Raw genomic sequence first — 11,708 nt, 5'->3', positions numbered from 1 at the left:
GATTCTGAAATATACAAACTTTATTTAGAAATGTATTGTACACTAGTAGATTTTGAAATGATTATGGCGCTTGCTAGCATTGGGAGATACTATCATAATTACCTAAGTATGACAACTAATATATTTTATCTCTTTTAGAAACAAAATATAAACTTTGGCTCCCTGTATTCGAGAAGGATGGAATAGTACAGAAAACAAGGATGACGACAACCATAATAGCGAAGCTCTGAAACGGTAGGACAAACGAACATAAACACTTGTAGAATGTTAGAACTGAATAATCAGAGTATAAATGTAAAAATATAATCACAATGCTAAGATAGAAATCGATAGACAATTATAATATGCCTATATTAACGAAAAGGCTATCCGTTCCTGACGGACCGACCCTAATTACAGAAAGCTTCGCTTTTAAAAATATAACTACATTAAAACTTTTACTCCCTAAATAAGCCTAATAAATGTAATTAATCGGGTATCTGGATCTTAATAAATTCCCGGCCTAAAAATCAAATACCGGCCAAATCGGTTTAGAATTCTTCGCAAGATCTTTGAAAAACCTACTACTTTATATAGAAGGATTTTAAGGAGATAAAAATAAAATCTTTTCACATATTAATTCAGGCATATTTAATTTCACATACAAGTCATATTCATACGTGGAAAAAATATAAATCCTCCTTACTAGCAGACAAAATTTTTAACTCGGCCAGTAAGAGTGTGTGTGTGTATGTGTGTAGTTGTGTGTGTGTGTGCGCCTGTGTGTGTGTGCAAGTGCGTGTGCCTGTGTTGGCTTGTGTGTGTGTTGTGATGATTTGTCTGCTTTTAAAACAGCTGATCATAATATACACAACTTTCTTTTTATTGAATGTCGTCTTCACTCAATTTTTAATTCATGGTTTTCGAAAAAAGAATTCTCAAAAATACATATTTTTTTATTGATGTATAAACTGCCAAAAATTATTAACTTATGCATAGATTACTTTAAAACTTATGATTTTAAGGAAAATATACACATTTTCGTATTTAAGTTTAGGGCGGAGGGGAGGGGGTTAGACATAATTAACCCCTTCCCATATTACAAAAAAAAAATTTAAAACTAAAATCAAAATAGATGTGAATAACAGTGAATAATTTTTAAAGAAATTGAAGAAGAATTTAAAATTAATTTGGAAGCGTAAGGAGGGTAATTTTTCTAAATGTAAAATTTCTCTCTAAAAGTCGACAACCATGTTTATTCTATTCGACCCGGTTGCGCTATGCCGCGTTTTTATGAAAACAAATAATTTCAACATTTTCATGACTTGACTGATTAATACGATTTTGATGACAAGTTGCAAAAATGAATAGGGAAACTAAATGACAGTCGATTTATTAGGAAGGATTGTGAAAAGCGAAGCTTTTTACATTAGGGACAGCCCCGTCCGTCTTTATCTAATATTTCTTAATGAAAAAGAGTCATGTTAGAAATATATAATCCATTTCATACTCAATTTGCATAACGATTCCTGTAATCCATAGTTTTTAAAGTCCATACGTACTCAATGATTGCTCTTGAACGCTTCATACAAAATTTTACATTTATTATACTATACAATATGTTATTTTTTACTATATTTAGGCGAACTATTGAAATTAATGCCCTAAAAACCATCCAGGGACCTATGCAAAGATGCCGCCCTTCAAAGAATATCTCAATCGTATAAGGATGCGTTTAGCTAACAGAGGGAGGGGACATAGGCCTATTTATACATGAGTCCCCAAAGTTTTATAACTATGTACGTTTCTTATTCGTTGACTTTAAAACTCTGGGGACTTGTATCGAATTTTATTTGTTGGTTCATATGTACGTGAAGTTTAGTGTCGATCCAAACGTTTTAACCTTTAGTTGTAATCTACCAGAGGGGGAATTTTGTGTATTATCATTGGGTACCCAATAGGGTTGGGCCGGATATCCGGCCATTTTCAATATCCGGCCGTATACCGGATATTGAAACTATCCGGCCGGATATCCGACTATGACTTTTTTTATATTTACACCAAAAATCTCTGCTTTTTAAATTTTAAATGGCTATAATTTTTTTATTATTGAAGCTAGAAGAACATTTTTAAAATATATGTTTATCTTTATGTAAATTTTATATATGAAATCTCAAAAGTTTATTAATAAATATTTTTTGCTACTTTAATATCTGGTAATTTAGCCGGTTATCCGGCCGGATATCCGGTAATTTGGCCGGATAACCGGATATTTGCCGGATATCCGGCGTTGGCCGGTATCCGGCCAAAAAAGTTCCGGCCCAACCCTAGTACCAAAATGGGTATGCACATGTTTATTCGGCCATTGTCTTATCCCTTTAGATTTCTAGGTTAGTTAAAGCGTAACTGACAAACTCAATACCTTACTACTTAACTCTTTTTAATAGGATACCTTCATATTTCAGAATATCTTCAACTCTAAAAAGTCTCCTACAAAAAAATACATAAAAAATGTCTGGGAAGGAGGATAGTAGTTCCGACGCTACGACACAACAAGAACAATCAACGTCCAAGGATGACGAATCCAAAAGCTCCACTGAATCTTCCCCAGAAAATACAACACAGGTTTTTTATAATTTTTTTTTGCTGCGCTATTGCTTTCAATTAACGGTTGCAAGGGTCTTTGTGTTCGAATGGAAAGGAAGGAGCATATAAAGAGCCTATAACTAACACGTTTTAAGATTTTAATTTCAATAAATACAACTCGCTAAGGTATAGCCAACAAGCGAAATAAATAAAAAGTAATATTTGGGGGGTCTAAAACCATCGCAGGACAAACAAGATAGGTACTAATAATACCTACCGAATTTAAAATAATGAGGTCGAATTCATAAAACAACTAACTTTTAGGATACAAACACAGAAAAGAGTAGCGAAGAAAACGTACAAACCCCTACTAACACCACAGAGTCTTCTCAAGAACCCACACAGCCGCCAGAAGCGGCGGGCGCAGCTGCCACTAGCTCCAGCTCGCCGAGCGGCAGCGGCGGCAGTACCAGTGATATGGCCGGTGAAAAGATTGAATTTAAAGTTGTGTACAATAAGAAAAAGTTTGATATAACATTTGGTAGTGAAGAGACAGTTGGGGCGCTGAAAGCACATTTGCAGGATGTTATCGGAGTTCCTTCCACTATGCAGAAGGTTATGATCAAAGGTAATAATCAACTCTAGCCGAAAGTGTTAAGCGCCCGCGAGTTATTGGAGAAATGATGGGTTCGAATTTCGTCCCAAAGTCTTGTAGGTAAAGAAGTGTTAAGGGGTATTTCCACTAAGATAATTACCAGGGTTCTTAGGCGATAGGGTATTACACGATAAATTCATTTGATGTACATCCCCAATTATTGTTAACATAATTAACTTTTCTTGCCATAGATTAAGTTTATTGGTGGAGTTCAGATGCTGCTAGTTTGAATCAATCAATTAAACATTAAGCTTAGGAATTGAAAATCCATTAATTAAAATCTTTTTTTATTTAGGTTTAGCAAAAGACGAAATGACATTAAAGAAGCTTGGTGTGGCCAAGGGGTCCAAAATTATGGTCGTTGGCTCCACATTAAATGATGTTTTAGAGGTTGGTATCAAGTTTTAAAATAATTTTCTTGTCAACATGTGATTCAATCCTATAATACAAGCGACGAAGTTTTAAGTAAAGAAATTTATCTGTTTGTAGCGGACTTATTTTGTGGATGAAATATAAGAAAAATATGTTCACTTTGTAACCAAAAGTGTTGTCGGGTTGTTCCTACACTGTGCAGTGCAACTATTTGTACAAATACGGCATTGTTCATCTAGACTTTGAACCAATAATATGGCCAGATGTTTCTTTCATTGCGTTTCTACTGGTCTAATTACGAGATTATGTTTATTTTGAATTTCTATAGGTATTGTTGTAATCAATATATTATTACTCGGATGTTGCACCAGATTTCATGTATTCTTATTAAGTGATGCTTGTAGCTGGCTAAAATAACGAAACCCCATCCCCTTCCTTCCTACTGGATGAACGAACTGTCCCAAAACCAGTTTCATGTTAGCAAGCCAAATTACGACAATTTTTTTTTTGTCACAATATCTACGTTGTTGTAGGTTACCAAAAAGCCCACGCCCCAACAGTTGAAAGAGGAGGAGGTGACGGAGAGCGCCAAGGAATCTTTGAGCCAACAGAAGCAACACAAGAAGGTCCTTGAGAAAGGTCCTCCAGAAGATGTTATGCCGGGTATTAAGGTGAGTCCTGGGACAATAAGGTTCATCCTAGGATGTTATGCAAAGTATTAAGATAGGTTTCAATAGTGCAGCAACTCTATAATTAGGATACTATTAGATGAGTCCTGGGACAATAAGGTCCATGAGAGGATGTTATGCTGGGTATTAAGGCAGGTTTCAGTAGTGCAGCTACTTTATAATTAGGATACTATTAGAGGAGTCCTAAGACAATAAGGTCAATGAGAGTATGTTGTTCAGTGTATTAAGGTAGGTTTTAGTAGTGCAGCTCCTAATTGATATTAAGGATAAGACTGTTGGCGATAGATTGATGTAAATAAGGGGGGAGGCGGATGTGCCACTTTTTGAAACCAAAACTAAAAGTCAAAGGAACTCAACTAAAAAAAGAGTTACAGGTCTGAAATTTTGCATGGCAGTTGCTTAATAGGGGTACAATATGGAACTGTAAAGAAACGGCGGCGCAACCGCCGAGAAAAGGCAAAATAAAATCGTTTGGTTGCGCCGCCGTTTCTTTACAGTTCCATATTGTACCCCTATAAAGCAACTGCCATGCAAAATCTCAGACCTGTAACTCTTTTTTTAGATGAGTTCCTTTGTTGACTTTTGGTTTTGGTTTCAAAAAGTGGCACATCCGCCTCCCCCCTTTGGACTAGATTGTACTAAGCAATCAAGATTGGATATATTAACCTAAAATATTTTAATTGCGAAATACCATTACTCTGATTAAGGAGTTGTTACCCTTCCCTTAAGGACACATTAAAAGCTTCACTGTAAATCGGTCCAGCGGCTAGCGAGTGTTAAGCTACACACAAACAGATAGACATCCTGTTCTTTTTTTTATAAGCGTAATGTTAATGTTTAGAATGTGAAAGAAGCCTTACCACCGTGTCCTATATCTGGGATGGTAAACAAGACTGGCGGAAAGGTTCGGCTCACATTCAAGCTTGAGCTGGACCAAGTGTGGATTGGAACCAAGGAGAGGACACAAAAAATACCTTTGAATTCTATTAAGGTTAATATTAGTTTTATTCACATTCAAAAGTAATAATTTTTATGTATTAAATGATAAATTTACTATATTGAAACAATAGTCTTTTCTTCAAATCTATTCTTAACACTATTTCCCAAGCCCCTTGAATCCTCTAGGGGCCCTTGAGAGGAAAACTAAATCCCCCGTATTTAAGGGGGGGGGCGTAATGACATAAGCTCTTAAACCGTGAGCAAAATGGTCTAAATATTGAGCTAGACCCTTCAAACTTGGTATATAAGCCTAGTCCTATAGGTATTACATCTAAATGGCAAAAAAATCCAAAATTTTTTTTTTTTTAGGTTAGGTTAGGTAAGAAAAACCCTGCGGAAATGGGGTTTTTAGGCTTTTTTTGGTCTATTTTGATGTGGAAACTTGCCTTAAATTGTTTTTTTCTTAGGGTTTTAACTTAAATACACTGTATCTATTCATATGGACATTATTTAAGATGATTCAGCAAGTCGGGGACCGACCCCAGGGGGCTAGGTGGGTGACCCGCAGGGGTTAAGTTCATTTTTCCCAATATATTTGTTGTGATACATCAAATTATAGGTTTTTTAGGTCAAGGAACTCAAATTCAGAGCTAAAATAAGCATTAGACTAATCTGAAGCTAGCCCCAGCGGGCTAGGTTGGTGGCCCGCAGGGGTTAAGTGCATTTTTTCTAATATATATCTTATTATATATCAAACTATAGGTTTTTAGGGCAAGAAACTCAAATTCTGAGCGAAAATTAGCATTAGACTGACCTGAAGCTTACCCCCCCCCCGGGCTAGGTTGGTTTTCTGCAGGGCTTAAGAGCATTTACCTAACCTAACCTAGAAACTTACTTATATTTTTACAGGTTTCTTTCTTGAATAAACTGTGTCTATTAATGAAGACTTTATTTAAGATGATCCAGCAAGTCGGGGACCGACCCCAGCGGGCTAGGTGGGTGGCCCGCAGGGGTTAAGTGCATTTTCCCCAATATATATGATGTGATACATCAAATGATATGTTTTTTAGGTCAAAGAACTCAAATTCAGAACTAAAATAAGCATTACAATAATCTGAAGCTAACCCCAGCGGGCTAGCTGGGTTGCCCACAGGGCTTAAGTGCATTTTACCTAAGCTAACCTAGAAACTTACATTTATTATTTTTTTTAGTTTTTTTTTCTAGAATAAACTGTCCATTCATGAGGACCTTATTTCAGATGATTCACCAAGTCGAAGACCGACCCCAGCGGGCTAGGTAGGTGGCCTGCGGGGGTTAAGTGCATTTTCCCCAATATATATATGTTGTGATAAATCCAATTATAGGTTTTTTAGGTCAAAGAACTCAAATTCAGAGCTGAAATAAGCATTAGACTAATCTGAAGCTAACCCCAGCGGGCTAGATAGGTAGCCCACAGGGCTTAAGTGCATTTTACCTAACCTAACCTAGAAACTTACGTTTAATATTTTTTTTAGGTTTTTTTTTCAAATAAACTGTCCATTCATGAGGACCTTATTTCAGATGATCCAGCAAGTCGAAGACCGACCCCAGCGGGCTAGGTGGGTGTCCCTCAGGGGTTAAATGCATTTTTTTGAAAAGTATGTGTTGTCATACATCCAACTATAGGTTTTTAAGGTCAAGAAACTCAAATTTACAGCTAATAAAAGCATCAGACTAATCTGAAGCTAGCCCCAGCGGGCTAGGTGGGTTGCCTGCAAGTCTTAAGTGCATTTTACCTAACCTAACCTAGAACCTTACTTGTTTTTTTATGGTTTTTTTCTGGAATAAACTGTGTCTATTTATTAGAACATTATTTAAGATTTAAGACCCCAGCAGGCTAGGTGCGTGGCCCGCAGGGGTTAAGTGCATTTTTAGTTGTCATACATAAAATTATAGGTTTTTTAGGTCCAGAAATTCAAAGGGGTAGTTTCACGAAATGCATTTGAACTTAATTTAGTGAACTGCATATTTTTTCCTGGTTAATTGGTTAAACTACATTTATATGGCATATATTTGAAAGAATTTAAATTTTGATAATGTTAGCGGTGGAAGAATTTAATATGCTAATAGGATACAATTTTTTGATTTAATGTATACCACATACCACGAAAAAACTAGCATCAGGTTGCTATTGTGTTTTTTTTAGCTCCAAATTGACTTAAAAAACCTATAGTTTGATGTATAACAACACATAATTTGGAAAATTTACCCCTGCAGGCCACCCACCTAATCCGTGGGGGTTAGCCTTAGGTCAGTCTAATGCTTAAAATAGCTCTGAATTTGAGTTTCTTGACATAAAAAACCTATAATTTGATGTATGACAACACATACTTTATAAAAAATGCACTACACCCCTGTGGGCCACCCACCTAGCCCGCTGGGGTCGGTCCCCAACTTGCTGGATTATCTAAAATAATGTCCTCATTAATAGACACAGTTTATTCAAGGAAAAAACCAAAAAAGAATAAGTAAGTTTCTAGGTTAGGTAAAATGCACATAAGCCCTGTGGAAAATCTACCTAGCCCGCAGGGGTTAGCTTCAGGTAAGTCTTATGCCAATTTTAGCTCTGAATTTGAGTTTCTTGACCTTAAAAACCTTTATTTTGATATATAACAAGATCTATATTGGAAATAATGCATTTAACCCCTGTGGGCCACCAACCTAGCCCGCTGGGGCTAGTTTCAGATTAGTCTTATGCTAATTCTAGCTCTGAATTTGAGTTAACTGACCTAAAAAACTTATAATTTGATGTATCGCAACATATATATTGGAAAAAATGCACTTAACCCCTGCGGGCCACCCACCTAGCCCGCTGGGGTCGGTCCCCGACTTGCTGGATCATCTTAAATAAAGTCCTCATTAATAGACACAGTTTATTCAAGAAAAAAACCTGTGAAAATATAAGTAAGTTTCTAGGTTAGGTTAGGTAAATGCTCTTAAGCCCTGCAGAAAACCAACCTAGCCCGAGGGGGTTAGCTTCAGGTCAGTCTAATGCTAATTTTCGCTCAGAATTTGAGTTTCTTGACCTAAAAAACCTATAGTTTGATATATAACAAGATATATATTAGAAAAAATGCACTTAACCCCTGCGGGCCACCAACCTAGCCCGCTGGGGCTAGCTTCAGATTAGTCTAATGCTTATTTTAGCTCTGAATTTGAGTTCCTTGACCTAAAAAACCTATAATTTGATGTATCACAACAAATATATTAGAAAAAATGAACTTAACCCCTGCGGGCCACCCACCTAGCCCCCTGGGGTCGGTCCCCGACTTGCTGAATCATCTTAAATAATGTCCATATGAATAGATACAGTGTATTTAAGTTAAAACCTTAAGAAAAAACAATTTAAGGCAAGTTTCCAAATCAAAATAGACCAAAAAAAGCCTAAAAACCCCATTTCCGCAGGGTTTTTCTTACCTAACCTAACCTAAAAATAAATTTTTTTGGGTTTTTTTGCCATTTAGATGTAATACCTATAGGACTAAGCTTATATACCAAGTTTGAAGGGTCTAGCTCAATATTTAGACCATTTTGCTCACGGTTTAAGAGCTTATGTCATTACGCCCCCCCCCCCCTTTTTATTTTTGAAAGGTACAGTAAAATAAAGGGGGGGGGGTAATTTATTTCTAGGAGGATTTTCCTGGGTGGGTGATGATACCCTTCCCCAAAATAGTTATGAACCTTTCCAGGATCTACAAGAAGATATATTGTAAAGGAGAACCATATCTGTTCAGCGGTTATTTAGATCTAATTCTACACACACATAAACATATCTTATTAATCTTACATAAGGATAAACCTAGGACATAGTCCAATAATACTTTAACATTACAGAACATTCGAACCATGCCTTGATATTTTTAAAACTACATGTTTCAGACTGTTGTGAGTGAACCAATCGAGGGCCATGAGGAGTATAGCATGCTGGCGCTACAGCTGGGACCTACAGAGGCGTCCAGGTACTGGATATACTGGGTACCCAATCAGGAAAATAATACTTTTACAATTGAATTTGTGGCATTTTTCTACTTCTTGTTTTACTGAATACTTTTGGATGCTCCTTTAGCATCAAGTTGCCTTGTATTTAATGGGATAGGAAGCGATAGATAAAAACCCTTAGACCTAATTTTTAAAACTGAAAAAGCATTAACCATCCCGGGACCTATGTGAAGTTTCTTTAAAAAGGATAGCTCTTTGAGTTCAGCTAATATAGATATCTTAAAGCTTCAGACAAAAAACCTTACTGCTTTATATAACAGGATATGAAATACTAGGGACGACCGTTATCTTTGATTTAAAAATAGATTGAAACCTTCCAAAGACCCGAATAAAGGTTCTCTGAATTAAAGAATGTAGTTGGTTCATAAGTTATACAGTTCTGAATGACTACCCTCTAACAGTTAGGGGAGGAAATACAGTAAAATAGCCTTATACCATTACAATAATTGGATCTAGTGCAGTTCACGATAAAATATTCCTGGTATCGATTATCTCCAAAAAATCTATGACTTTTAAATCAAGTATTATTTGTAACCAGTATGTGGAAGCAATCAAGGAGGCAATCTTGGGGAAGTGGCAACTATTCTAGTTTTTCTTCCATTGACCTTGCCATGCACACCTCTCAGGCAAAAACAAATTAAAGCAAGAATAAAAAGTAGTTTGTGTCAGGGAGGAAGGGGACATTGGGCTGTTTATTACACTAGTCCCTAAAGCCGTATAATGACGTTGTTGGCTGAATAACCTTGGTGACTTTAATTGAATTTTATTTGGTTGGTTCATTTAGTTGAGTGTCCAAACGTTTCAACAACTATTTGTAATTTAAAGAAGGGGTAATTTTGTGTTTCATCATTGGTGATGTACAACAATTTATCGGCCATTGTCTTATCCTTTTATATCCCTGTTCTTTTTTTGTTTATTTTAATCATATTCCAATAAATATAGCAGATCAAGATCCATACTCAGTAAATTGGACCAATAAGAACATACCTAGTGAAAGAATATTCCTGCCATATTATTTTTTATAACCTGTCCACGACTCCACATTTTGGGACTAAACGGCAGTTATATTTCATTTTATCCTTATATAGTAGGTATAAGGGGGTAATTTTATGCTACGTATTTTTTAAAAAAATTTGAGAGGAGTAAAATAGGGGATTCATAGTTTGAGGGGGATAAATACCCCTTTACCCCACCCTTAGACTTGTATGAGCTAATTTTTAAATTAGCTCGATTAAAAGTTTTCGCCAAAGACTTTTTGATTATTCTTGTTTTTAATTGAGATTTGCAGGGAAGCTTCTGAATATTGATGGATAGACAACAAACCAGCAAACAACAAACATACACACAGAAAATACAAACAAAAAATATACAGTGAGAAAAATATGTGACAAATCGAAAATTTTAAGGAAATGGTGATCAAATAATCAAGAATCTGTTTAATTGTTATTTACCGCATCTTATTATAGGCAGATTTCGGCGGATATTAAAATGAAAATTTATTTCATTATTCGTAGAAAATTGTCTGTAGTACGATGCTATGCATGATTTTTTAGCATGGCTGAGAACCGGTACTTATCCAGGGTATATTAATCAGTTTCCAAGCCATATTTGAATAAAAAATTGCAATTTGATTAGGTTTGTTTTGGTAAAAACTGAAATTTTCATTACAAAAAAATAAAATTTAAGTCTTCATGCATAATAATAAAGTAAGTGGGTTTTAGGCTACTTCATAATAAAAAAACAAGGTATTTGAAAATTCAAAGTCATTATTTGGAAGAGTATAAATGCCCAAAAAGGTTAAAAATGCTAAAACTAGTTATTTCTGTGATAAAAAGAGAAAAATAAATATTGAAATAGAAATTGTTTCCTCTTTACTTATTGAAGAAAAGCTATACTATAATTTTTATGTTCGGGTCTGTTGGTTGGTCTGTCAAGTCAACTTTAGACACGTTGCCGTTCTTGACTAGGATTTTCTGCTGCGCTTCTTATGGACATAATACATATAATTGTTCTTGTTGAAAGAAATGAACAACCCGTCGATTCAGCGTATTTTTAAAATCGAAGCTTTTCTATAATTAGGGTCGGTCAGTACGTCCGGGACGGATAGCTTTTTTCGTTAATTTAGGCATGTTAGAATTGTCCTATCGTTTTCAAACTTTGCATGGTGATTCCTGTAGTTGTTAGGTACGATTTAGAAAGCGTAGCAACTCTATAATCATTACCAGTATGTCTGTGCGTCCAATTTAAATTTAAACATGTTGATTTTTTTTACTTATTTAACAACACATTTTTATGGGATCTAATTATCCGATTGATCTGATTTTTGGTTTACTGATTCCTGGGACAACAAAGTACAATATTAAAGGCGAAGCAACTCTATAATCAAGTCCTACATATGTAAGTATGTCCATAAACATTATTACGTATTAATCAGTCTTTCAACATTTTTA

At 35.5% G+C, this 11,708-nt stretch overlaps 1 protein-coding gene across 2 annotated transcripts; it reads left to right on the top strand.

Moving 5' to 3' along the window:
* Window positions 1–2,427: 2,427 nt before the first annotated feature.
* On the top strand, window positions 2,428–11,118 carry LOC145315663 (ubiquitin domain-containing protein UBFD1-like). 2 transcript variants are annotated; one of them, XR_013878107.1, is made up of 9 exons: window positions 2,428–2,604; window positions 2,890–3,193; window positions 3,516–3,610; window positions 4,126–4,263; window positions 5,123–5,272; window positions 9,139–9,246; window positions 9,797–9,884; window positions 10,547–10,700; window positions 10,812–11,118. XR_013878107.1 is itself a non-coding variant. In XM_080155670.1 (8 exons), the coding sequence occupies exons 1-7, from the start codon at window positions 2,491–2,493 to the stop codon at window positions 9,845–9,847; spliced, it is 960 nt and encodes a 319-aa protein (XP_080011796.1). In that variant the 5' UTR covers window positions 2,428–2,490; the 3' UTR covers window positions 9,848–9,884; window positions 10,547–11,118. The 2 variants fall into 2 exon arrangements, 1 of the variants encoding a protein (XP_080011796.1); XM_080155670.1 differs by having other exon boundaries at window positions 10,547–11,118.
* The last annotated feature ends 590 nt before the right edge of the window (window positions 11,119–11,708 follow it).

The sequence above is a fragment of the Acartia tonsa genome, chromosome 4, assembly GCF_053477335.1.
Source record: "Acartia tonsa isolate MP-2025a chromosome 4, ASM5347733v1, whole genome shotgun sequence".
Lineage (NCBI taxonomy): Eukaryota > Metazoa > Arthropoda > Copepoda > Calanoida > Acartiidae > Acartia > Acartia tonsa.
The sequence above is the reverse complement of the archived record's forward strand: the minus strand, read 5'-3'. Positions and strand labels throughout refer to the sequence as shown.

Coding starts and splice junctions, on each gene's coding strand:
- LOC145315663 (XM_080155670.1), top strand. CDS start 2,491: ATGTCTGGGAAGGAGGATAGTAGTTCCGACGCTACGACACAACAAGAA. Junction 2,605..2,889: donor CCCCAGAAAATACAACACAG/GTTTTTTATAAT, acceptor ACTAACTTTTAG/GATACAAACACAGAAAAGAG. Junction 9,247..9,796: donor TATACTGGGTACCCAATCAG/GAAAATAATACT, acceptor ATTTGTAACCAG/TATGTGGAAGCAATCAAGGA.